General features: G+C 52.5%; 1 protein-coding gene across 3 annotated transcripts in view; it reads left to right on the top strand.

The window, feature by feature from the left end:
* The window catches only part of TBCD (tubulin folding cofactor D), a 177,890-nt gene that overhangs the window by 31,799 nt on the left and 120,529 nt on the right, over positions 1-25,562 (top strand). For all 3 annotated transcript variants that reach the window (XM_032616855.1, XM_032616853.1, XM_032616854.1), the window contains 5 exons: positions 14,038-14,083; positions 15,520-15,652; positions 19,991-20,127; positions 20,764-20,824; positions 21,877-21,951. In XM_032616855.1, coding sequence (XP_032472746.1) covers positions 14,038-14,083; positions 15,520-15,652; positions 19,991-20,127; positions 20,764-20,824; positions 21,877-21,951 — 452 coding nt within the window. The remainder of the gene's footprint in view (positions 1-14,037; positions 14,084-15,519; positions 15,653-19,990; positions 20,128-20,763; positions 20,825-21,876; positions 21,952-25,562) is intronic.

Genomic DNA, 25,562 nt, shown 5'->3' with positions numbered 1-25,562 from the left:
AGAGGCCATTGCTGTGTTCAGGTCAGGGTAGCTGAGCCGCAGGTGCCTCCACCATGGGGCTGGAGCCAGCAGTGACCACCCCTGGGGCGTGCAGCTGGCGAGGCCTGTGTAACCCCTGCCTGGACTGGCAGCGGCAGGCCTGTGTGTTCAGGCCACCAGCGAGAGTCCTGGGGGCGCCAGTGCTTTTTTTTTTTTAACGTTTTTGATCCTCTTACTGCTTGTCACTAGGTTGTTCCCAAGTTTTTTTAAAAAATTAATTTATTTTAACTTATTTTATTTTTGGCTATGGTGGGTTTTCATTGCTGTGTGTGGGCTTTAGTTGCGGCGAGCGGGGGCTACTTTTCATTGCGGTGTGAGGACTTCTCACTGCGGTGGCTTCTCGTTGCAGAGCACGGACTCTAGGTGCCCGGGCTTCAGTAGTTGTGGCTTGCGGGCTCTAGAGCTGAGGCTTAGTAGTTGTGGTGCACAGGCTTAGTTGCTGTGCGGCATGTGGGATCTTCCCAGACCAGGGCTTGAACCTGTGTCCCCTGCATTGGCAGGCGGATTCTTAACCACTGTGCCACCAGGGAAACCCTGTTCCCGAGTTCTGTTCCTTCTTCCCCGGGTGGGGCACAGGCGTTGGCAAGCCCGCTGCTGCCCTCCTGCTGGCCCCTTCACTGGCCATGAGTGGGGAAGTGCTTTTTATTGGGACATCTCCCCGTTTGACACTCAGGAGGAGAGAAGGCCTCCATTTTCTCTTCCTCCTGAGGAATAAAATGATTTTCCCAAATGCTTAGCAAAGTTGAACCCTGTGTCCCTGCCCGCTTGTTGGCCCAGAGCAGGAAGCCCTGCGGGGCCGAGGCCCTTCGGCAGCCGCACCCTGGAGCTGTCGGGGAGATGCGCTCTCAGTGAGGGTATCACCTGGTGTAAGAGCCCTGCCAGGGGAGGGGAGGCCTGGCCCTCCCACAGCTCCCAAGGCAGGCACATCCTTCTGGAGCCTTCAGGAGCCCAGTGCTTCCTCTGGAAAACCCAGGTCTTTCTGGAATCTTGCACGTTCTTTCCTTTTTTTTGAAGGAGAAATTTGGTTTAATTGCTGCTACTGCCGCCTGGGCAGGAGGAGACAGTGTTGGTGCTGAACTCTCCCGGGCGGGAGCGGTTTCGCCATGAGCTTGTCAGACCTGAACGGGGAGGCTGGGTGTCCCCTGTGCATGATGAAACCTGCAGGTGTGCTGTGCTTCAGGATTGCGTCTGCCTCCTTCGATGCACTTGGCTTCATTCTATCCACCTGCTCATTAGTGTGGGTTAGGCGAAACAGGTGGACTCGTAACAAGTACCATCGAAACTGGCGCTTCATTTTTACTTCCCTTGAAGCCTATTCGTCTTGCAGGGATGATTTTTAACCCTCTGGCAGGGAAATAAGTGTTTGGCAACTTCATTTCATTGGAAGGCCTCTTTACTGTAGATCTTTGAAACACCCTTTGGTTTAGTCCCTCTTTAAGCATTAGGATTAATGGAAATCTAGGAAATTCAAGGAAGGGAAACACAATATTGAAAATTGAGGCTGGTGGCCATTTGAACTTGCTGCACTCCGCTCACACTGGCAGGCATGCTGTCTCCGCTCTGGCTCCTCAGATTAGAGACTGACTGACAGGTGGCTCTGTGTGCTTCCCGAGGGCGGGCAGCGGACGGGGGCGCGACATTCTGTTTGCCAGCTGCTGGGGTTGTCCCCCCTTCACAGTGAGGGTTCTTCTGTCCGTTCTGTCACTGTCAGAAGTACACCTTGTTAAAGGGTAAAGCAGTCACAAACAAGATTAAAGAGCAGGGAAGTGAAGACAGCAGATGCCCACAGTCCCACAGCCTGAGCCCCTTGTGGGGAGGGCGGGGGCCCTGCTTTGGCACGTGGTTTAAGGACGTGGAGGAGCCTCGTGTCCAGGTCAGGGTGGCTGTTGAGCAGGTGGCCCGCACCCTCTGACGGGCAGGCTGCACCCCGGATGCGCGCCCCAGACTCCAGACGTGGTTAGCTCTGTCCCCCAGGGAGGAGCGGGTCCTACAGCAGCACCTGAGATCCCAGCGGGGGCAGCGCCTCTCCATGCCCCTGTCTGTGGAAGGGAAGCAGCAGGCCTCTGGACTCAGCGTGGCGTGAGCTCACCCCTGAACTTGAAGAGAAGGCACTTGCTTACCCAGAACATTTCTCATGTGGCTTTGATTCCTCTTCTTTCAGGATTCTTTGGGAACGGCACCCTGTGGTTTCATTAAAGTTGTTTGGCTAGAGGACAAGTTAACCAAACTGGGCTTTTTAGTCATAGCACTTGCCTGGGGCAGGGTTTCCAGTGGAGGAAAACGTGGTAGAGCCATTTGAATGTGAGCATTTTCAGGGTGTGGATGTTTATGTAATGTTCGTGTGCTCCTATAGGATTCAGGTGAAATAAGTCATCCTCAGTTTCCTTGGGGGTCTAAGCTGTGGAGCAGCCAACTCTGAGGCTGCTTTAATCTCACGTGACTCTGTTTTATGCATGGCGGGCTGCCCAGTGCACGGGTCTTGTTAGAACACGCACTGTGTGAGGCTTGTCTCCGTTCACCGGCGGCCTGGTTTGTACACCTGCTGTGTGATGGGGTGACGTGTCCTGCTGGACAGGTGTGTGCTTGCAGGCAGCCAGCCTGGGCCCACGCTTGCACGGGAAGGGGCTTAGCCATCGCAGTGCCTTTGCCTCTTGGATGAGACAGACACAGAGCGCTGTGCTCTGTGAGACAAATGCAGACTGCTTGGCCAGTGTCCCTCCACCGTGGTGCCCCACCTCGTAGCCCCCACTTACCTGGCTGCCTGGCCACCCTCACCTGCCCTCCAGCGCAGGGTCCCTCAGGCTCTGTCTGTGCCCGACTCTCCACTGACCCTAGTCCTTGGTCCCAGAGCCCTGGTTCTGTGCACCTGCTGTGCTTCAGGCTCCGCACTGTGGCTTTTCCCCTCCTCCTGCCTGAGTTGCGAGTGAGACCCAGCTGCAGAGGAGGATGCTGGCCGGCGCTGGCTGTGCTCTCACAGGCTAAGTCCAGGGCCGAGCCCCAAGGTGGGGAGGTGGCTTGAGGCGTCTCCGCGGCCCCGCCCTCCTTTACTGGTCCGGTGCTCCCTGGGCTGTGCTGGCCGCTTCCCTGGCCCATCCTCCACGCTGTCCAGGGTCCTCTCGGCCATCTGCCTGCTGCTGCCCTCCCTCCATTCAGGGGCTGGCCCAGTCTGGAGGGTCCCTCTGGGCAGTGACAACCGCCTCTGGGTGTTCTGGGTCCCATGCTGCTTTCTGCTGCCCAGGTCGCCTGCCCTGTCAAAGCCCGTCAGTGGGCTCAGCTCTGCCCATCTGGTCCCAGGCGAGGTTCTTCCTCCCTTTCCTCCTTGTGTCTCCTCTTGTCTCACTTCCGCACAGAGCCCCCTCCTCCCCCTGGGCTTGGCACCAGAGCACGACCCCTGCCACTTCCTGCGTCCGAGCCAGCTCTTCTCGGGACGCTCCCCTGTGTGTCACAGCCTCCTCCTCTGACCTCTGCTCTGGGAACTTCAGGCTTTATGTTGATCATTTCTAAGTTTCTGTGGCAGGAATTATGCCTTTTGCATCCTTTACACGTCACTTTGTTAGGCAAATAAGAGATGTATGATCAGTGTTTTTGGTACTTGTGAATCGACTGAGAATTGATTTTTATCTGAAGAATCATTAGCACTGAGTAAGTGGTCCTAACAGGGCATGTTCGGGAGGGACTGGAGTCGACTGGTCTGGCTCCCCCTCCAAGATTGTTCCTGCAGGTCTTTGCCATCCTCAGGCTTGCTCTTCCCATAGTGGAGGTCAAGGTGGGGCAGCATCTTTGCTGCCCTTCAGACTGATTCTGACCCTTTTAAGGGAAGAGCTTTTAGCTTTTTTTTGCTACATGGTGTTTGAAATTCCTGTATCGGGGCAGTAGAAAGCCTGCTTGTGCCTGTACCTTTGTGTGGTTGCTCATGGTTTGTAGAGTCTGACCACGCTGTCTTGGGGTGGGTGGGCTGGACGAGGGCCACCCCGAGTGGCCTCCCAGTCATCCGCCCCCTGCCCTGGAAAGCTGGGCCCCTCTGTGTAGTAGGACCATAGGCAGCCCAAACGCTAGGTAGGGTCTAGGAGGGGTCATTTAAACGGGAACACCTTAATGCAGCTTGTTATTAGGATCCTGACTTCCGCGGCGGCTGTTTAGAACATTTGAGGAAGCTGGGTAGATAATAAGGTGGTGGAATACATCGTTATGAGCAGATTGACATCTGAAAACAGGAGGTCACAGTCGTCAAGTGTCCTCTGGGCTCTTGTGCACCGTGCAGCCTCATCTTCCAGACAGGACGCAGGAAGCTGCAGTCAGGGACTGGGGCGGGGTGGGTCGGGCCGTCTCCCCTCCTGTGAAGGTGTGTGTTTATGATTGGGATTTCACTGTTAGGTTAGGAAAAGATTTAACACATAATGGGAAGATAAAACTAATGTGATTATTTTGATCATTTAAACATTTCTTTTTGAAGTTAATTTTTATTTACATATTTGTGTACTTAAAATCCATTATAGTTTACTTGATATAAGTGTATTTTATCAGAATTGTATTTTTTCATTCTGGGTCCTAGCTGATAATAATCAGCTGTTTATCCTAGCCATTGAAAACTCAATTTCAACACTAAACTTTTTCCACATTTGGAAGTTTTTTGTTTTCCCCTTAGTGTATGCAGTCCTGAGGAAGTAAACCAGGCACCCTCTCGAGAGAACAGATGTCTTGCTGCTTCTTGGGGTGGGAGGTGCCTCTGGTTGGGCTGGCTTGCCCCTCCCCTCCCTCAGGCCTGGTCCTGAGCACAGTCTGGTGGGCATGGCCTTCAGGCCAGTTGTCCTCCTATATTTCTTGGTGATCCCCTGTACAGTTTCAGGTTACTGTCATTTCTTGGGGTGGTGGTGGCCCTCCCCCTCCCTTTTATTTTTGCAAGCCAGTTGTGTGTGTGTGTGTGTGTGTGTGTGTGTGTGTGTGTGTGTGTCGGGGTGGAGGGTGGTGCAGGTGGTGGGGTTCTTCTCCTCTGACCTGCAGGGAAGGGGGGCCTGGAGCGTGAGTTAAGAGAATTCGTCTGTATAGCGCCCTTGGGTGTTACTCAGAGGGCGCCAAGCTGTTGGGCTCTGTTGCCTTCCATGGAAGATTTGGTCCTGGCTCGGCTCTGTGGCTCCAGCAAGGACCATCAGTCAAGCTCTGGAGTGGCGTCCAGCCTGAAACTGTTGTGTCAGTGCTGATGGTCCTTTCTGTTTACGTTTTGTCCCCTTCGTGTGTGCACATCCAGGAACAGCTGTGATACTGGGGCGTGGTCCCCTCTGTTGCCCTGGGACAGGACTCAGGAGCACAGAATGGGGGAGCTTGTCCTGCCTGAGCCCCATCCTGTCTGCTGGTTGGTGTGTTTGTGATGTCACATCTTTCTGAGGGACTGGGAATGGGGCCGTCATGCAGTGAGGTGCCCCTCAGTGCCAGTGCTCATCAGCTCACAGGGTAATTCTTGGGTGCTAGTAAGTGGCACCCCTGAGCCGTGTGGTGTGGGCCCCTTTCTCCCAGGGCCTAGGGTGGAGCTGCTTTTCTTGCCCTTGACTCAGTGGTGCCTTCAGGGGCCTCAGACCAGCATCTCCTGCTTGGCAGCCGGGCGGACTTGCTCTCAACAGCCGACAGCCTGTGATTTATGGCTGGAGAACATGCCCTGGGGAGGGAAGCTGGTTGCATGGTGCAGAAGAGCTGGCTTGGGTGGGTAGTGATCAGAAGGTGTGGTGGTTTAGAGTGATTACTGAGAAATGCATTTGTTTGCACTTTGTGCTGTGCTGGTTTCTAGAACAACAGGAACAGACCTGGCGGTCATCTCTCCTCAGATGGGTGTGCTATGTGGTCTCGTCTCTCTGTGGTGTGATGGCTTGTATGGAGTGTGTGCTTCCAGCTGGTGGTTTTCAGTTGGCTCATGTTTTATGCTTCCATGAAAAATGGGGTACACTCCCCATTTAGTGGTCCGGCTGATGGATCCTCCTGACCATCTGGAGATGAGAGCATTTCTGTCGGCCGCTTCCTCCCGTTGCTGGGGGTCACTGTTCTCTGCATGTGCCGGGTTGGACCGTGTGCTCTCAGGAGGGAAGGGCAGTGAAGACGGCCCTACTTTACGTGGAAAAATAGACTAAGAAACAAAATCAAAGCCCTGGCCCTCTGTGATTTTTGTTCCTTTTCATCCCTTTAGCCCTTCTAGGTCTGTTCATGGGAGAGTCTGTAACTCCTGTGACCTTTGCCTTTGTGCGTACAGAGCACCCCCGCCCCTGGGAAATCCTGTGGGCTTCAAGGTCAGGAAAAGTGTAGGGATAAAAAGAACCCACCTTGGGCTTCCCTGGTGGCGCAGTGGTTGAGAGTCCGCCTGCCGATGCAGGGGACGCGGGTTCATGCCCCGGTCCGGGAAGATCCCACATGCTGCGGAGTGGCTAGGCCCTTGAGCCATGGCCACTGAGCCTGCGCGTCCGGAGCCTGTGCTCTGCAACAGGAGAGGCCACAGCAGTGAGAGGCCCACGTACCATAAAGAAAAAAAGAACCCACCTTGAACCCATAAAAGATGGGGTATTGGGCCCCCTTTGGTCCAGACAGTGGCCTGCAGCCTGGCCTCGGGGCTGGTCCCCTCTGTGGGGTGGGGACCATGGGGGACTGTCACCATCTGCCCATGCCCAGTGGCGGGCTGTGTCAGTGACAGTTGTCCTGGGAAGTCTTCACTACTTGTTCTTTTCTCTTACTTAGACTTTGTAAGGAATTTGACAAATGAAGGATGTTCATGTGTGAGAGCATTTGGGGCCTTTCCTCGTATTTTAAATTCTTATTATTTATCAGTGAATGAGACCAAAGAGCGTTTAAGTGGTCACCAGGTGCTGTCAGTTCTGTTTCCTGCCATTGCCTGTCCAGCCTCCCTCCCCCTGCAGACCGTCTGCCCTGGTCTAGGTGCCCCACCTCAGCTTCCCGGACATTGAGAGTGGCCTCCCCATGTGTCCCACACACTGCTGCCGGGGTGGTGCCTGCAGGGTGAGATTTCAGTCCCTCACACGGATCCTAAGGAGGGAGTTGTGTCTGTCGTGGACAAGCCACCCCCTAAGCCTGTGGCTCTGTACGGCAGCTGTTGTGTGTGGATTCTGTGGGTCCTGACAGGCCAGGGCATGGGCTGGGGGGGTGCTTGTCTCTGCCCCTTGCTGCCAAGGGCCTTGCCTGAGAAGCCCGCACTGTGTGGGTGACTAGAAGGGTTAGGCTCAGCTGGGCCTGTGGACTGTGGCTCCTGCGTGGCACCTCTGCATGTGGCTACTGGGTTTCCAGGGAGAGTGTCCCAGGCAGAGGGTCCTGGGCTTGGCAGTCACAGTGTTGCTTCTGCCTGGCTCTGTTGGTTGAAGCAGCTGGAAGACCCCTGGCCCCAGGGAGGGAGGCATTGACCCCAGAGACCCCAACTGTGGAGGGGAGGGGGTCAGAGAACTTGCCACATAGGGTGACCATATGATTTTTATCCACACTATGTATTTGAGAGTAAAAGGAGGCTCTGCTCTATTCATAACAAAGCTGCCAGGAGTGAGGGGGGTGATCTGGCCAAGGTGCCCGTCTGACCCGATGCTCCAGTAGAACAGTGTACCCACGGCCCGCCTGCATGGGGTGCCCATCGGTAGACCTTGTCCCTGCGCTGAGAGCTGCTGAAGGGAAGCTTCTCTGTGAGGTTTGTTTTTGACGCACCGCCCCCCCCCCCCGCCCCCTGGCACTATTAGGCACCTCATCGCATGTTGTGTGGACCCCATCACACCACTGGTCTGTAGACTGTAAGTGGGTATTTTGGTGCTTTTGGCTCCCTCCCAGATTCCAAGTCCTCACATGGAAGGAACCAAGTGTTTCTGCTCAGGAGTAATTGTTCTGAAAATGGATGACTTATGTCTAAAATATATTAAATTGGATGCATTTGAATTTACATGGAGTAAGTTAACTTTAAATTTTGTAAATGAAACCTAGGGAAGAGTTCTTAAAAGAAAATAGTTTTTGGACAAACGAAAGGAATATGTCTGTATTTACCAGGTAGGAGACAATTCAGATCTCATCGGTTAATATCATGCGTTTTATGTTCGTTTGCATTTTATTCTCTGAGTGGCTCAGCGAACTGGTACCATCACTGCTGCATGTCGTTTACTGAGGAAACTGAGATTCAGAGAGGGTGCCTTCCTGCCCCGTCACACAGGTGGTCAGGGGTCTGGATGCTTCTCTGTGTGACATTCGTGGAGAATCCTCAGCGCATTCAGTGGGTAGTGTAGGAAGAGCTCCTTCTTCTTTGAAAAATCATTTTTATTCTACACTTGGTGAAGAGATTAAGCAGTCCAGAGGCTTGGTGATGAAAACACATCAGCCCTTGTCTGCTCTTGTCAGCACAGCCCCTTCTCCCGGAGACAGCCCGCTTTCTGCTGAGGGTGATTGCTGCCCCTTCCTCCTGCACGATGTGCTGCAGCCCATCTGCTGGCTTGCTGATGCCCCTCCTGCTATCTCCCAGCTTTGTTGACAATGTCACTGTTTTTAGGTGCTCTGGACCTGTTTCCTCTGCCATCCCCTCTCCACAGGGTCTCCTGATCCCACCCCTCTTTGTAAGAGGATGTCATGGTGCTTTTCCTCCCGTGCTGCCTGCCTCGCCCGTTGCTTCTTCTCAGCCAGTGCCTGTGTGTATTCACTTGTACATGATACGAGTTGGCAGCATTTCCCTTCTGTTCTGTATCCTTCTTTAAGTCTTGGGCTTAGAATTATTGGTTTGTAACTTTTACAGTGAATAACATTCATGACAGGGGTTCGTTTTCTGCTCTGCAGTCCCAGGGTCCTTATGAAGGAGCATTGTGCCTGGTATTAATGTCAGATGGCATCTACTTTCTAACATTCCCGTTGATCAGAATCCTGTCTTATTTTTGTTTCTTTCACGTGTGGACCACAACTTGTACAGTTTTGATTTTCTTGTATTTTGCTTATCTTTTTCTTTTGTTCACTAGCCCTTAATATGGTCTTAATATTGTTGATTGCTTAGACTCCCTTCCACCCTTCTGGAAGATTCTGCTCTGTGTTTTTGCTGACTCTGTGGAGCCCCTCAGGGTCATCTGGGACAAGCTGGATCCTCCTCTTGTAGCCCCACTTCTAGTGTGGAGCACCTTCTCACCACAACATCGAAAATTTGTTGCGATTTCTTGCTATTTATTTAGGGGAAAGCGTTCAGTCTTTTACCATAAGTATGATACCAGCTGTGGGTTTTCATAGATACTCTTTATCATGTTGAGGAAGTTCCCTTCTATTTGTAGTTGATGGGGAACTTTTATCATGAGTGGATGTTGGATTTTGTCAGGTGCTTTTTTTGCTTTTACTGAGCTGATTGTATGTTTTTGTTCTCTATTCTGCTAATACGATATATTATATAAATTAATTTTTGAATGTTAAACCAGCCTTGCATTCCTTGCAAACGGGGAATAAATCCCATTTGGTCATGGAGTAAAATCCATTTAATATGTTCCTGGATTCATTTTGCTAGTATTTTGTTAAGGATTTAAAAAAGAAATTATTTTAATTAATTAATTTATTTATTTTATTTGGTTGCTTCAGGTCTTAGTTGCGGCTCGCCGGCTCCTTAGTTGTGGCATGCAAACTCTTAGTTGCAGCATGCATGTGGGATCTAGTTCCCTGACCAGGGATCGAACCCAGGCCCCCTGCCTTGGGAGTGTGGAGTCTTAACCACTGTGCCACCAGGGAAGTCCTAAGAATTTTTATATGTTTGTTCATGAGGGACATTGATCTGCGGTTTTCCTATGATGTCTGTGGCTTTTGTATCAGGCGAGGACCGGGAACTGTTCCTCCTCTGTTTTCTTGAAGTTTATGTAGGATGTATTTTTTCCTTAAATGTTTGCTAGAATTCATTAGTGAAGCCATGTGGGCCTGGGGTTTTCTTTATGGAAAGATTCTAAAGTACTAATTTAAATTTCTTTACATGATCCAAGTCTATTCAGATTTTCTATTTCTTAAGCCATTTTTGCTTATTTGGAATTTGTCTTGGAATTTGTCCACTTCCTTTGGGTTGTCTAATTTGTTTTTTTTTAAAAATAAATATATATATATATTTATTTATTTTTGGCTGCTTTGGGTCTCGTTGCTGCGCGTGGGCTTTCTCTAGTTGCGGCGAGCAGGGACTACTCTTCATTGCGGTGTGCGGGCTTCTCATTGCGGTGGCTTCTCTTGTTTTGGAGCATGGGCTCTAGGGCGCTCGGGCTTCAGTAGTTGTGGCATGAGGGCTCAGTAGTTGTGGCTTGTGGGCTCTAGAGGGCAGGCTCAGTAGTTGTGGCACACGGGCTTAGTTGCTCTGCGGCATGTGGGATCTTCCTGGACCAGGGCTCAAACCCGTGTCCCCTGCGTTGGCAGGCAGATTCTTAACCACTGCGCCACGAGGGAAGTCCCGTCTAATTTGTTGTTGTAAAGTTGTTTATAAAATCCCTTTGTTATCCTTTTAGTTTCTTTAGGCTCTTTTGTGAAGTCCTTGAATCCCTGACTTTATGTATACACGTTGTGTGTGTGTGTGCACATGTGCACACATGTGTGTATATTAAAATAAAATATACAACCACACACTTGTGTTGTTGAACTGTTTTAAATTAAATCACTCCGCTGCCTGTAAATACTTCAGTGTGTATTCTACATAATCAGCATACCATTTTGAGGACTTCTTTTTTTTTTTTTTTTTTTGCGGTACGCGGCCTCTCACTGTTGTGGCCTCTCCCGTTGCGGAGCACAGGCTCTGGATGCACAGGCTCACCGGCCATGGCTCACGGGTCCAGCCGCTCCGCGGCACGTGGGATCTTCCAGGACCGGGGCACGAACCCGTGTGCCCTGCATCGGCAGGCGGACTCTCAACCACTGCGCCACCAGGGAAGCCCGAGGACTTCTTTTTAAAACAAAAAGTTTTGTTGTTTCCCCCATGATAGTAATTCTGATTGTAGTATCCACTGGAAGAGAACGCAGAGTGGGTACTTTGAGTTCAGTGATGCTTAACTGTGCATTCATGTCTGTTAATCTGGTTGTGTCTGCCCGCTGTGCAGCTGGGTGTGGCAAGGCCTCCCCTCTTGCTGCCCGGACTCAGCGCGGAGCTTGGGGTGGGCAGGGTTCAGAAAGGACAGCAGTGATTCTGGTGCTTCAGCAGCTGAGACGGTAAGTCTTCCTGGTGGTATTTTCTACCATAGAGCTGTTGGCGTACTAGAGTGTGCTTCACAGTTTTAGAAAATTTGGCAAAATTTATGTTAGTTATTTTTATACCAAGACATTTATTTGTGTTTTTAAGCGTATAATTACTGTAACTTTGAAAGTTGATTGAGACCTGAGTGGTTTTTATAACCTGTGTGCTTGTCGTGTTGTCAGCTGTTTCCTTGTGGCACCGGTTGTCTTTGTGTGCACTGGCCGTGTGGATGGCTTTGTGCTCCGAAAACAGAGGGGAGGTGGTATGTGTCCGCAGGGCACGCTGGCGCTGTGATCTGGGCTGGGCCAGCCCTGAGACGCCCCCTCAGCCCTGCAGGCTGGGCCTCCTGCTTGGAGGAGGAGCTGGACCCTCGGTGAAGCCCCATCCTCGGCCAGGTTCTCTGTCCTGGTTTGTATGTGAGGCAGTTTGGAGCTGAGACCATTGCATCCAGGTTGTTTATGTGAACCCTGACATTTAGTTTTTTTAAAGTTAGAGATATCTAACCACAGTGGTCTGTTCTGTAAGCTTTACTGCTGGGGTCTGGACTGTCTGAGTCCTGTATGAAGGCCTGTCCTAGCTCCTGGGGGAGGCCGTGGCGGAGCTGGAAGGATGCGTGGCAGGTGAGGGACGGCAGTGGGCTGCATGGTGCGGCCCACCCTTTCCTTACTCCTGGTCCCAGACCAGCTCCATGGCCACCAGCTTGGGTGTCTGTCCTTCTGAGCCAGTCCACTGGTCCTGTTGTGGCAGTCGGGGCAGGAGGCTGATGGCCAGCGTAGCTGGGGTTGCTCTCGTGGCCTCTGCTGCAGGAGGAGGGTGGCGGGCATTGTGCCCAGGGCTGTGGGTGGCTCACCCTGGGGCTCACACGTCCTGCTCAGACTCATCCGGCTGCAGGATGGTTTCCTCCTTCCTTTCCACCAAGCCACCTCCCTGACTCCTTTAAAAGTTCACCAGGGGGCTTCCCTGGTGGCACAGTGGTTAAGAATCCGCCTGCCAATGCAGGGGACATGTGTTCGATCTCTGGTCCGGGAAGATCCCACATGCCGCAGAGCAGCTAAGCCCGTGTGCCACAACTACTGAGGCTGCGCTCTAGAGCCCGTGAGCCACAACTACTGAGCCCACGGGCCACAACAACTGAACCTGCATGCTTAGAGCCCGTGCTCCACAACAAGAGAAGCCACCACAATGAGAAGCTTGCACACCACAACAAAGAGTAGCCCCCACTCGCCGCAACCAGAGAAAGCCTGCGCACAGCAACGAAGACCCAGTGCAGACAAAAATAAAATAAATTAAAAAAAAAAAAAAAAGTTCACCAGGAAGAAGCTAGGGGATGCAGGTGACTTTCCCCCTCCTTGTAAACCCAGATTGTAAAGACAAACATTTCAAGTGTTTTGGGAGTGGTTTACCAGTCATGAAATGGAGATATTTCAGATGTGGCCCGTGAACGTCCGGGGGTCCTTCTCCACTTGTAGTGTGGGTCATGGAAAGGTGTGGGGGAATGAAATGTCCTGAACTTCCTAATCTGATGTCTGGCTCATGGTTTTGGGGTTGAGTTGTTGTGGGGAGAAGAAGGGCAGAAAGCACGAAGGAGAGCATGACTTCTGCCAAGGGGCTTTTGCAGCAGAGGGCCAGAGCAGGGCTGGTGATGTGAGGCACTTATCACGTGTGCTGGGAGAGGCGGTGGAGCCATGGGCCACTGGCTGGGAGGTTCCACGGTGCTTTGAGTGTTGGGATGTCCTGGGCCTGTGGGTCTGAGCCCTGTGTCTTGTTCTCCTGTGAGCCTGCCTCAGAGTGTCCAGGGCCCCGGAGTGGTTGGTCTCCATGTGAAACACCACTGACTAAGTGTCTGGGATGGTGTTCACTCTCTTCACCTTGGCTGAGCAGCTCCTTCACCAGCAGGACCTGGTGTCGGGAGATGGGGTCCAGTGCAGTTGGGCCCACGTACCTTCAGACGGTCTAAGACAGAAGCGGTCTCACCTTGCCAGTTAAAAAGTAATTCTTTTTTTTTTTTTTTTTTTTGGCGGTACGCGGGCCTCTCACTGTTGTGGCCCCTCCCGTTGCGGAGCGCAGGCTCAGCAGCCATGGCTCACGGGCCCAGCCGCTCCGCGGCATGTGGAATCTTCCCGGACCGGGGCACAAACCCGTGTCCCCTGCATTGGCAGGTGGACTCTCAACCGCTGCGCCACCAGGGAAGCCCCAAATAGTAATTCTTGAAGGAGAAGAAGTTCCTTAGCTGTTTTCTTAGAGTTGCTTAGCTTTAGGGTTCTTCGTTTAAGGGCTTGGATACCCAAGTCTTGCAGAGTTGAAAGTGGAGGGTAAAATTTCAGGTTGAGGACTCCGGGTTTTTGAGGTTTTGACAGCCTGCCGGCCCCACGTGTGTGAGAAGCAGGAGGGGCCCTTTCTCCTTTGCTGGATCAGAACAAGGATGAGTACGTGGGTGCCTTACCTTTGTGTCGGATAATTCGACCTGTAACTCTTATCCTTTGGTACCTTCAGGTACACGCTAGTCATGGAAACCCGGTACGATTCTTTACTCTCCTTACAGGCCAGCACCCTTAACTTCAACGTGGGTGTGTGTCAGTGAGTGCGGCCTCACCGCTGCATCTCTGGTTTACGTTACCCCTTTGGAAGATTTCTTCTCTAGTCTCTTGTAATTCCTTTCTTTGTCATGTACAGAAACTCTTCTCTTGTTATTTCCTGGCGAGTGTCTAGAATAAAAATCCTGGAAGATGTGATGAATTGTTTTGATAATTTATGTTTTAAATTTGTAAATGTATTTGCAGATTCTAACAGAATTTTTTCTTCTTTTTTTTAAGGCACAAATATTTAAGCATGGAAAACGTGAAGACTGTTTACCCTACGGTAAGGTTTATTTTTAAGTGAGGGTGTGTTTGTGACATGAGTTTGCCTGAATTATGATCAAATGTGTCTCTTTAACAGTTTATTCACAGGCACAAAAATCTGTGACTTGCTATATTTGGATACTATCATAGGTCTTTTTTTTTGGTCTTCTTTGTGTGTGTGTGTGTATGTACGTATGTGTTAATAATCTGACTGTTAGGCCTCAGGCCTCTTAGGGAGGAGGTCTGGGTTCCTGATGCCCTGACTGTCTGATCTTGATCCTGGGGACCTTGGGATGTAGATGAAGCCCTGAGGTTTCTGGCTCGCTTCCTGGGGGCCCAGCTGCATTCTTCCCAGCACCATGGCTACATCATTTGCCCTTTTTGCCTCATTCTCTTAATTTTAGATTGAACCTCAACTTACGAAAATCAGTATAGTGATTTTCACTGCAGGAAGGCTTACTGCCTGGAACAAGAGAAATTTCTTAGTCTATGTTTTAGAAGATGTATGAATCAGATTTAGGTAGTAGAGTCTATTTCTTGAAGTTTTCATCATGGAACATTTCATACACATACAGGAAGACTGACTGGTATAGTGACCTCTCATATTTCTATCACAAGCTTCAGGTTTTTAATTCATGGGCACTCCTGTTTCATCCATGCTCCCCCTCACCCACCACCTAGACACCCTATCATTCCACTGGCATCTGTTAACTCTCTTTGGAAACATAACCTTGATGTCATTGTCACACCTGAGAACATGAGCAGTCGCCATTCAGCATCGTCACACGTTGTCCTTGATGGACTCGCACACACAGATCCCAGGTCCTTCTTGAGTTACTGTCAGTTATACCTACGCTGGTCACTGTGCGCCGTTTGGGTCTTTTGGGAAGTTACCCAGATGCCATTTCAACTTGTCTTGAACGCCCCCTCCTTGTCTCACACGAAACATGGTCCTGCGTGCTCTCCTGGCCTCCGCTTCCCCCGATGCCCTCCTCATTGCCCCAGATAGCCTTGCCAGCAGGGGGGCCCGATCACACAGTTTCCCTGCTCATAGAGACCCCTCCCCGTCCTTGCAGCCTCATGCTTAAGCCTGTCTGCATGGTCCTCATGGCCTGCATGTGCTCCACCCTCCAGGCACGTGCCCGCTCCCTCTGTCCAGGACACTGTTCCCTCTCTGGGTTCCTCTGCGTTCCATCTCCAGATCCGTGGTTCACAGTGAGAGGGTTGGGCAGGTCCGACTCCAGCTGCACTTAGTAAATGACATGGGGTGAAAGGGTCTTTATGAAGCAGAGCTCAAGGGGTCCAGCGTAGATGTAGGCCTTCACACTGACTGGGGTCGGGGGGGCCTGTGGAAGTGTCTGGTTTTGGTGTCGTGCGTGTCAGGTGGGGTTGGTGGGTTTGGGAGATGACACAAACCCTTCCCACCAAACTGAGCAAGATGTGCTGTGTTCACAGCTGCCACCGTTCTCCAGTGCCTGGACAACTGCAGGCTCCGCGACAGCAACCAGACCCTGCTCCGGAAGCTTGGGGTGAAGCTCGTGCAGCGGCTGGGCCTGACCTTCCTGAAGCCCCAGGTGGCCAAGTGGAGGTGAGTGGACTGAGTGGTGACCGCGCGACCAGGGTGTGTCGGGAGGCTGGCGCGGGGTCAGGTGTTTCAGGTGGCTGGACACAGCGGGCTGATTGATGTGTCCTCCTGCTTTCATTTTTTCCCCAGTCTCAGCGGTGTTTCTGATTTTGAAAGGAACACCTTTTCTTTCGGTTATTTTCTGACCCCACATCTTCCAGGTAGAATCTTGAAGTGGAACTGATGACAAGGAAGGCTTGTTTCGCACTCACTGAGAGTGCCTGTCATTCAAGTGTAGGGCAGCCTCACTGGCGGGTCGCACCATAGGGAACGCTCCATTCTGGTCACCTCAGTCTGGGTCATGGGCTCCTTCCTTGAGGTTTACTCAGAAAGGAGAGCTGTCTCTGCCTGTGGATGGAAACGATGTCTTAAGGGTTCTTTTGAAGTAGTGGCTCCCCCGGAAACAGACTGTTTGCTGTGCTGGGGGTGGTACTGCATTTTAGCAGTCTTCAGTTTTATTTCACGTATTCATTTGTATGGTTTGGGAGGAATTATTTGATTAAGTTTGTCTCCAGTTATAGGAAATTCCAGAGAAGTGTGTTATGTTTTAGTGATGTTTTACTGAAATACCTTTTAGGTGTTCTGTATACAGCTTGTTCTGTAAGTTGTTTATGAGACTAAATGTTAGTGGTTACTTTGCAGATGCTGTGAAAAATTAACATTCTGTGCTGTATTAGGGCTCCCCTGAGAAACAGAACCAATTGGTGTGTGTGTGTAGAGAGACTTATCATAAGGAATTGGCTTATGCTTGTGGAGCTGGCAAGTCCCCACATCTGGCAGGCTTGGAGGCCAGGAGGAGCTGATGTTTCAGCTTGAGTCTGAAGGCAGGAAGTATCCCTCTCACTGGGGGAGAGTGAGCCTGTCTGTGATCCTCAGGCCTTCAATGGATTGGGCAAGGCCCACCACACTGGGGAGAGTAACCTGCTTTACTAAGCCCACAGCTTAAATGTTAATTTCACCCACAATCACAGTCACAGACACAACCAGAATAATGTTTAAGGAAATATCTCGGCACTGTGACCCGGTCAGCTGGACACCTTAAGATGAGCTATCACAAGTACTCCAAGCATTTACGTGGGAAGGAGAGTAATTTAGCACCCCAGTTACTTGGTTCAAGCCTGTATCTCTCTGTACACTGAGTGTGATCATTAATGTGGTGGGTTCAGTCTCCCGTCTTGCTCTTTGTTTTCTCTCTCTTCCGTCTTTTTTTCATTTTATCCCCTCTGATACATTTTCTTTTTATCTTTTATTTTTTTTTGCGGTACGCGGGCCTCTCACTGTTGTGGCCTCCCCCGTTGCGGAGCACAGGCTCCAGACGCACAGGCTCAGTGGCCATGGCTCACGGGCCTAGCCGCTCTGCGGCATGTGGGATCTTCCGGGATCGGGGCACGAACCCGTGTCCCCTGCATCGGCAGGCGGACTCTCAACCACTGCGCCACCAGGGAAGCCCCTTTTAATCTTTTAGATTCATTACCTTTTTGGTTACCTTCCCCTTAGTGACAGGCAGGTAACTGGCTGCACTGCCCTTCCTGCTGTGTGGGGCGCAGGCCTTCTCAGTTCCCCCCGCTGGGGTGTGGCCCTTGCTCTTGCAGCAGCCGCTCACGTCTCATGCGTGGCCTTTCAGTCCTTCCTGCTGGACCCACACTTCAGTGACTGCCCAGCGTTACTTGCCCTCTGGACTCTGTTTGGCTCTCTTGGCCTCCCAGCTGCTCTCTGATGGCGCGTCTGGGTCTCACACGCCTCACAGCGGCCTGAGGATCCAGGGAGAATTTGGGATGCTGTCTCAGCTCCCCTTCCTTCAGCGTCAATCCCCACTTAGTAGCCATCTCACTAGTCAAGATTTCTTTTTTCTGCGCAGCAGGACGGCGGCTATGCTCGGGCTGTACTTTCCTGTGCTGTGGTTTAGAAAGTGCCTTTGGGAGGAAGCAGAGGGGAAGTTGGGTGCACCTGGGGGCTTCCCTGCTCTGAGGGATTGTAGCCATGCCTTGGTTGTCATCTTGTGCCTGCCAGCGGTTGGTATATACACTTTGTCTAGATTTGTGGTTAAGTCAGGAGGGAAAGTCCAGTGGCAGCCTGTCTGGTCCCTGGTTGTTGGACGATATCGAGAACTTTTCCTGTGAGGTAGAGTCCTCGTGGGTCTTCATTGGAGAACAGTAACAGTGTCGACAGTCGTTGCCCAGTGCCTGCTGCTTGCTGGGAGCTTTATGACCTTGACAACAGTCCTGTGGTGCCTGGTGATGTTCTCCGTGGTTCAGTTACCTGTTGCTGCTCTGATTCTGACAACAACTCTGATGTGTGTTCTTTTCCAGACCAACGCCAGGCAGTTGTCGGACACCAGCTGGGTGTCCTACTGTGTAACTCAGTTTTGACTCTGTCTTTGTGGAGACAGCACCAGATCCTACAGGTTAAGGGCTCAGCCCACTAGACTGTCTCCCCCCGCCTCAACACCTCTCCTCCCTCTGCCAACCCCAATTGCAAGTCGAGGTTGTCACCTGTGTTTCTGACAGTCTGGCTACAGGTTGGAGGGTTTGATAATTTGCTAGAGCGGCTCATAGAACTCAGAGGAATATTTTATTTGAGATTACTGGTTTATTATACAAGGCTATAACTCAGGAACGGCTAGGTAGAAGAGATGCAGAGGGCAGGGCCTGGGGAGAGGGCACAAGGCTTCCATGCCCTCTGAGTTCCCCACCCTTCCTGCTCCTCCCTGTGTTCAACCTGGAAGCTGTCCTAACCCACTTCCTTTTTTTTTTTTGGCCCGGCCATGTGGCAAGCGGGATTTTAGTTCCCAGACTAGGATCAAACCTGCGCCCCTGCAGTGGAAGCTCGGAGTCTTAACCACTGGACTTCCAGGGAGTCTTCCTTTTGGGTTTTATTGGAGGCTTCATTGCATAGTCATGGTTGATTAAGTCACTGGCCATTGGCAGTTGATTGAACCTCCATCTTGGGAACTGCCCACACCATCCTTGTTTCACGGAATCTGAGGCCTCAAGGCCACAGCTAAACAGTGTCTGAGTTGGCTCTGTCTCTGAAGCCCCAGTTATCTGGAACTGGACTTGGCCTTAGGCTGTGGCCCCCAATAATCGTGCTGTAACTCGACTGGTCACCTTTTATGCCCCAGGCCCTGTCCTGAGATGGGGCTGCCCCAGAGTCAGGCCCAAGCGTGCCTGTCCTGCTTCTAGGAGGGGAGGCGTTCTTGGGCCTTTCTTTGCACAGGGCCTGTTCTGAGTGCTTTGTGCACATCCTCCCACCTGGCCTCGTTGCAGCGCTCTGGGTGGGGCCTCATTTTACAGATGGGAACTGAGGCAGGCAGAGAGGTTCAGGGGCTGAGCTGGCCTGTGCTGCTGGCCCCTTCATGGCGCTGCAGGAGGTGATGCTGGTGGCCTCAGCAGGTGGGGAGGCGGGTGTGGGCGGCAGGAAGTGGTGAGAGCCATTCAGGAGGCAGGATCTGTGGGAGCTGGCATGGACCAGCTGTGGCCCCTGGTGTGGAAGGTGGGCATCTGGCCCGGAGGCAGGGGGTGGGGCTCTGCTCAGGTGGGACCTGGAGGCAGAGCCTGTGGAAATAAGGCCAAGGCCAGTGGGTTCAAACGTGCCCTCCCTGCCATTTCTGTTGGGTGCATTCTTTTTTTAAAAAAATTTTTATTTTTATTTACTTATTTTTGGCTGTGTTGGGTCTTCGTTGTGCCGCACCCGCTTTCTCTAGTTGCGGCGAGCGGGGGTTGCTCTTCGTTGCGGTGTGCAGGCTTCTCGTTGCAGTGGCTTCTCTTGTTGTGGAGCACAGGCTCTAGGTACACAGGCTTTAGTGGTTGTAGCTCATGGGCTCTAGAGCGCAGGCTCCAGTAGTTGTGGCTTACGGGCTCTAGAGCACAGGCTCAGTAGTTGTGGCTCATGGGCTTAGTTGCTCCGTGGCATGTGGGATCTTCCTGGACCAGGGCTTGAACCCGTGTCCCCTGCATTGGCAGGCGGGTTCTTAACCACTGCGCTACCAGGGAAGCCCTGTTGGGTGCATTCTTGTTGTCACACTTTGTCACCTGCCTTTCTGCTAAGAAAACTTTCTGACACGTGAGGGTTTCTGAGTCATCTAGAAGGTGAATCTATGTTCTGTGGCTCGGATGAGGTTGTTATCTTCCTTGACAATCCATGCTGGTGACAGTTACTGCTCAGTTTCCTTCCTGTCCATCCTGTACCTCTAAAGCACATGGAATTTTCACAGTGACACTGAATTGTTGAGTTCAGTCATCAGGATCTTCTAGCTCCAAGTTGTCGCAGCAGGTCTGAGGTGTGTTTGTTTGCTTCTTGCAGGTACCAGCGTGGCTGCCGCTCCTTGGTTGCGGGCCTGCAGCTGAGTGTCCAGAGTCCTAGAGATCCAGGGATACAGACCGAGACCCCTGACAGCGATGGAGAGGACGACGTCCCCGAGGAGGTGGAGAGCGTGATAGGTGAGTGGGGGCCACCTCATCTTGGCCTGCAGGGGACCTGGCCCTACCTCTGGTCTTTGCAGGGTGGGAGGTGAGGCTGGGGCTATGTGCATCTGCTGTCTCCCCCGCCCCCCGTTGTGGCCCTAGACCGCCCTGGTCGCAGTGCACCTGTGCACCTCCACAGGCTCCGTCCTGCCTCCGCATCAGGCTCCCTGTGCTGCCATGTGCCCTCCACCAGGGCTTCCACTGACCGGCTTGCAAGGCCTGTACTGCTTGGGAGCCCTCTGTGCGGCCTTTCCTAGAGGCTGCATTTCTCAGACCCTGTCCCTAGGAGAGCTGCTCTCTGCAGCCTCTGGCAGAAGCTGTTTTCTCTGGGAAGCCTCCCTCATCGTTCTCTGGCCTTCCTCGCTGGTGCTCTCTGCCCAGTGACTGTTAGGAGCTAAGACAGAAATTGCCCTTAAGTGATGACTTAAAGACACACAGAAGGAAATGTCCTTTTATTGTGATTAGAATTGAGATTCTTCATGTAATTGCCTTTATGGTACTGTTTTGAGTGGTGTGCAGGGTGGGTTACCTTAAAGCTGGGAACTGAGAGCTCATCTAAAACTCTGGGTGGTTCCGTGGGGCTCACAGACCAGCCTTCCTGTGTTCTTCCAGAGCAGCTGCTGGTTGGGCTGAAGGACAAGGACACGATTGTGCGGTGGTCTGCGGCCAAAGGGTAGGTGACTGCACTTGGTCGGGGGGGCTGGGCTGGGGGCTCACAGCTTATGCCCCAGATGCCTGCAGGTCTACTGAGTCTCCTTAATCATTCAGTACTTCCTGTGGAATTGGAGGGCTACAGACAGCTCCCAGAGTTTTAAAAGGTAGAATGATTTTTTCCTAATTTACATTTACTGCTTTTTGTTCTAATTTTCAAGAAAATCACCGAGGTTGGTCAGTGGCTTCTTCATGTTCTTGCCCTTCTGGCTGGAATGAGCGCGTTTGCTTTTTTTACCTTCAGGTGTTCCTTTCCTTGCTCCTCACGTCCTCACTGCCACGACCCCCACCTCCTGCCTCCACAGCCAGGGGCGGCCCCCCATGTAGAGAGCAGATGCTGCACGGCCTCACTTGATTCCAGAGCCCCCAGGAGGGGCTGGCATCCCCCTCTGCTACGCCTGAGGGAACAGCCAACACAGGCGCCCCGGCACACCCAGTGGGGCCAGGGCGGGTTAGGGGACAGAGTACAAAGGAGATGTTGTGGAGAAAAGGAAAATGGGTGAAGGTGCCCGTGGGCCGTCCCCACAGAGGTTACGGGTGTCCTTGCCAATCCACTCACATAGCGAATGCCGGGGAGAGGAGGCTCACACGGGGGCTTTTGGCCAACCTCGGAGCCCAAAGTCTTGTCTGCTTGGAGTACGATGGGCTGGGAGGGTGGGCCTTTCTGGGGTGCCACTGGCCGGGACCCAGCCTGGGCAGTGACTTGATGGGAGCCGGCCCGGTTGGCATGCAGCATGGGATGGACCTTGGTGGCCTGAGCTGGGAGCCGTTGACTGTCTGAGAAGTGCACCTGCCCTGTGGGCTCCCTTTGCCTTGGTCCCCCAGATGCCTGTCCTGTCTCTGTATGTCAGTGTGATGGGCTCCCTGATGGGGCAGGTGGCTTTTATGGAGCAGAATCAGCCTCTTTGCCATCCTCTGGAGAGAAGGACAGTTACTCGGGACATTCCTAGTGTAGCGTGTGCCCTCGACGGGCTGGTGATGCTGACAGATGCTGACGTTGCTTCTGCTTTTCAGAATCGGTAGGTTGGCTGGAAGACTTCCCAAAGAGCTGGCGGATGATGTGGCCGGGTCTGTGCTGGACTGTTTCAGGTATGTGGGGAGATCAGAGGGGTAGATGTGTTTCTGGGTAAGAGCAGTGGCTTTTCTTTCCTTACTTCCTCCTATGTTTTCTTTCAGTTGAGCTAGTTATCAGATTCTCTGAAACCATTTCTTTTCCTTTTGAAGTTAAATTTGAGGACTCTAGTTATTTCTGATATATTTCTTGTGTGTGTGCGCCCCTAATATGTCTTTTTTTTTAAAAAATTGGGGTATAGTTGTTTTACAATGTTGTGTTAGTTTCTACTGTACAGTGAAGTGGAGCTCCCTGTGCTATACATTAGTTGTCTATTTTATACATATTAGTATATATGTTAATCCTAATCTCCCAATTCATCCCACCCTGATATATTTCTTTTGTCGGCTTAGGCTCCATTACATTTAAAAACCTTAAGGAGGTCAGTTTTGCGCGTGTCCACACATAGAAACGTATCCTTCAGGGAAACCTGTTTTCATTGGAATGAAACCAGGGCTGCTCTGTCCGAGAGAGTTTTCTGTGATGACGGCCTGTTCTAGATCTGGGGCTGTTGAGATCTTAAAAGAGGCTAGTGTGACTGAGGTCTGAATCCCAAATTTTATTTAATTTCATCAGATTTAAATCTCATAGCCACATGTGCCAGTGGTTGTGCTGCATCCGTCCTCTCCTCTCAGGGGATCCTGGGGACCCTCGGCCTGCCCGAGGTGCAGGTGTGGGAGTTTGAGCCTGGGGCCTGCAGGCCAGGGGCAAAGGGCAGAGCCCCGAGCAGCGCAGGTGGGCTGGGGTGCCGCGTTAGTGCAGCTGCTCACCAGGACTCTTGCTCTGCTTGCCCCTTACTTTCAGAAGCAGGTGATTTGAGAATGGGTGTTGTGTTCGGCCCCCATTTGTGGTCCCACCCTTGTCAGCCGGTTGCTTCTCTTCTTGGTGCCCCCGTGCGTGTGAGAGCTGTGCTATTGGTGTTCATGGGCACTCAGGCCTTGGTCACCAAGCCGGCCCACGGGGTCCCAGGGGCGTGGGCTCCTCCTACCCTGGGCCCCGAGCCTGATTGGTGAGGTTTAAGGACTGCAGGAAACAGTTTCACACTACTGTTTTGGAGTAATGTTGCATGTGTGGCCACTGTGTCTTCCTGTGGCAGGAGACACGTGCTGCTTCGCGGGACTCTGCAGAACCGTGGGTCTGCATGATGACTCTGCTGGCTTGTTGTAGAGTGTCTTCCTGGAGTTCTTTTTCGGGGGCTTGCTGATGGGCACGAGATGACACGGGCACCCCACTGGTCCTGGGTGAAGAGGTGTGGGTTCAGGGCAACCAGGGGCGCGGGGGGTTTGGGAGGATGGAGGAGCCAGGGCCTCCGGCCTTTCCTCCCAGCCCCTTCCCCTGGGGTGGCTGTCTGCCTCAAGCGCTTCGCTTTCCTCTTTCCTTCCTTAGAGTGTTTCTGCACAGCACTCTGGCTATTTGAAGCCGTCTTTGTCCAGCCCTTCCTTCTGCTGCTCCTTCTGCAGTCTCCCCTCCCATGCGCTCCTGGGTCCCCTCCCGTCTGGCTCTCAAACCCTGTCACTTCTCTAGCCGCTGTGCCTCTGCCTCAAGGGCTGTGAGCCCTTCACCCCAACGTGTCTCCCCTGAATGCTAGCATCTTTTCTCCCAAAACATGCTTCTCTGGTCAGATGTATGTTCCTTGCTCTCGGCCTGCAACCTTACTCCAGTTTCACTCGTCCTAGTTAATCTCCAAATGCTGCTTTGCCTTTATTTTGTTGTTTTAATGAATTCCTCTGATCTTTGTGTCTGGGTTGTGGAGGGTAGAAATGGTCTCACTGCTCCGGATTCCCAAGGCCAGAAGCCCAACACAACTTTGAGTGAAGGGGCCTGAGTGGGCCCTTGGGGAGGCAGTCTTTCCCTGGACAGGACCTTACACAATGGGCGTGTAACTCCTGATTGCAGAACAGGCCATAGAAAGGAGTCAGCGCAGCCGGGAGAAGCAGGTACCAGCTGGGCTGGGGTGTGAGGTTGGCGGTGGCCGGGCCGGCTGGCGACCCAGCACAGAGGCCGCTCTGGTCTCCTTCCTCCTTTTGTGTCCTCCTGGGGTATGTGGTGAGCTGCCAGCCATTTCTGCAGTGGGTCAGAAATAGGACACTAATTCCTTTACATGTAAGAACACCCGACTCCTGGGACTGTTACCTTGCTCCCTGCCCTGTTTCTGGGCCAGATTATGTGGCTGGGGCCTCCCACTGAGCCCCAGAGGACCTCCTCAGGCCCTCTGCTCCCCTCCCAGGTCCCGCCCCAGAATGTGCAGGTGCCCTTCAGTACCTGCACTCCCCTACCCCTCCCACCACTTAGAAAACCACGCGTTAGCCCCTCGATGGCCTCAGGACAGGATCCCAGAGATGGTGCCCAGACCCACCAGTCCAGGGTGGGTGCAAGCAGCCTACCCCGGGAGGCCTTGCCGGGTCCTCTGTGTCTGCCATCTGCACTGAGCCCGCGGGTTTCTCCAGTCAGCAGATGGGCCTCAGCCCTGCGGCCTGGGTCCTGGGTGTGCCATGGTGGTGCTGCTGTGGCCACGGGAGCAGCCCCGTCTCAGCAGGAAATGCTCTTCACGGCTTCTTCCCAGGCTTTTCCTTGAGTTCTAGTGCTGTTTGCAGTTAAAAGTTCAGAAGGAGATGAAGGTGATGGGGTGTCCCCCTCTGCTCTGCACCCTGCACGCACCATCCCCCTTTCTCCGTGTCCTTCTAGGGACAGTGGGTATGAGGTGGGTGGAAGGATAAGAACGTCTTCTTCGCTCATCCCACGCCCTCCACGCCGCCCCACTCTGCTCTTCCAGATGGTCCTCATTGGGTACCCTTGCCGATGTGAGGCCAGTGGCCCCGAGCCCATCTTGGCCCCTCTCTCTCTCCTGAGCCTGCTGTCTCGGCCCTTCTGTTTGCTGTTGTCTCCACTCCTCTGAGACCCCGGGCCCTCCCATGGTCGTCTGGGGCTTGGCTCTGGGGCAGGAGCTTGCCCTCAGGCACTGGGTGCTCTGGCGGTACTCGGTACTCTGCGTCCTAGTGTCTGCGTCCATCCCCGCTGTGCAGGTTGGCCTTGGAGAGGGTCCATGTCCTCCTGGAGTGGGCAGAGCAGAGGCAGCAGTGCAGGCAGCACACCGTGGTCCTCCTCGGCCGCCTTGGGCCACAGGCATTTTACAGCCTGACGCAAGGTCCTGCACTGTCCACAGCTGTTGACAAGCTACAGTGCACACCCGTTTAGTTGAGAAACGATGGTGTGACTGGCGAATGTTTTAGTGATAAGTGAGTCATTGTACTGCTGACCTTTTATCAGGTTCTTCCAGATGTTATTAAATCTTTAATGGAAAGCAGAAAGCACTTCTCTCCAACTGAAATCCTGAAGTACACAAAGTGCAATGTTAAATTGTGGAAATGGTCATATAGTCTTTGGGACAGACATTTGATAAACATCTGGAACTTAAGAAAGTTATAATTGGAATTGAGTCACTGGTTGCTGGCGAGGTCCAGGGCAGCTTTTGTGTCTGTCTTGGTCAGCGTGTCTCCGCAGAGCCCAGAGCAGGGCCTGGCATGTGGGAGACACTGCTAAGTGTATTTTGAGTGAGAAGATAAGCCTAGCTTCTATCCTATCTGAGTAT

Source organism: Phocoena sinus, chromosome 20, assembly GCF_008692025.1.
Source record: "Phocoena sinus isolate mPhoSin1 chromosome 20, mPhoSin1.pri, whole genome shotgun sequence".
Taxonomy (NCBI): domain Eukaryota; kingdom Metazoa; phylum Chordata; class Mammalia; order Artiodactyla; family Phocoenidae; genus Phocoena; species Phocoena sinus.
Note: the sequence above shows the minus strand (reverse complement) of the source record. Positions and strands in the feature narration are given on the sequence as shown.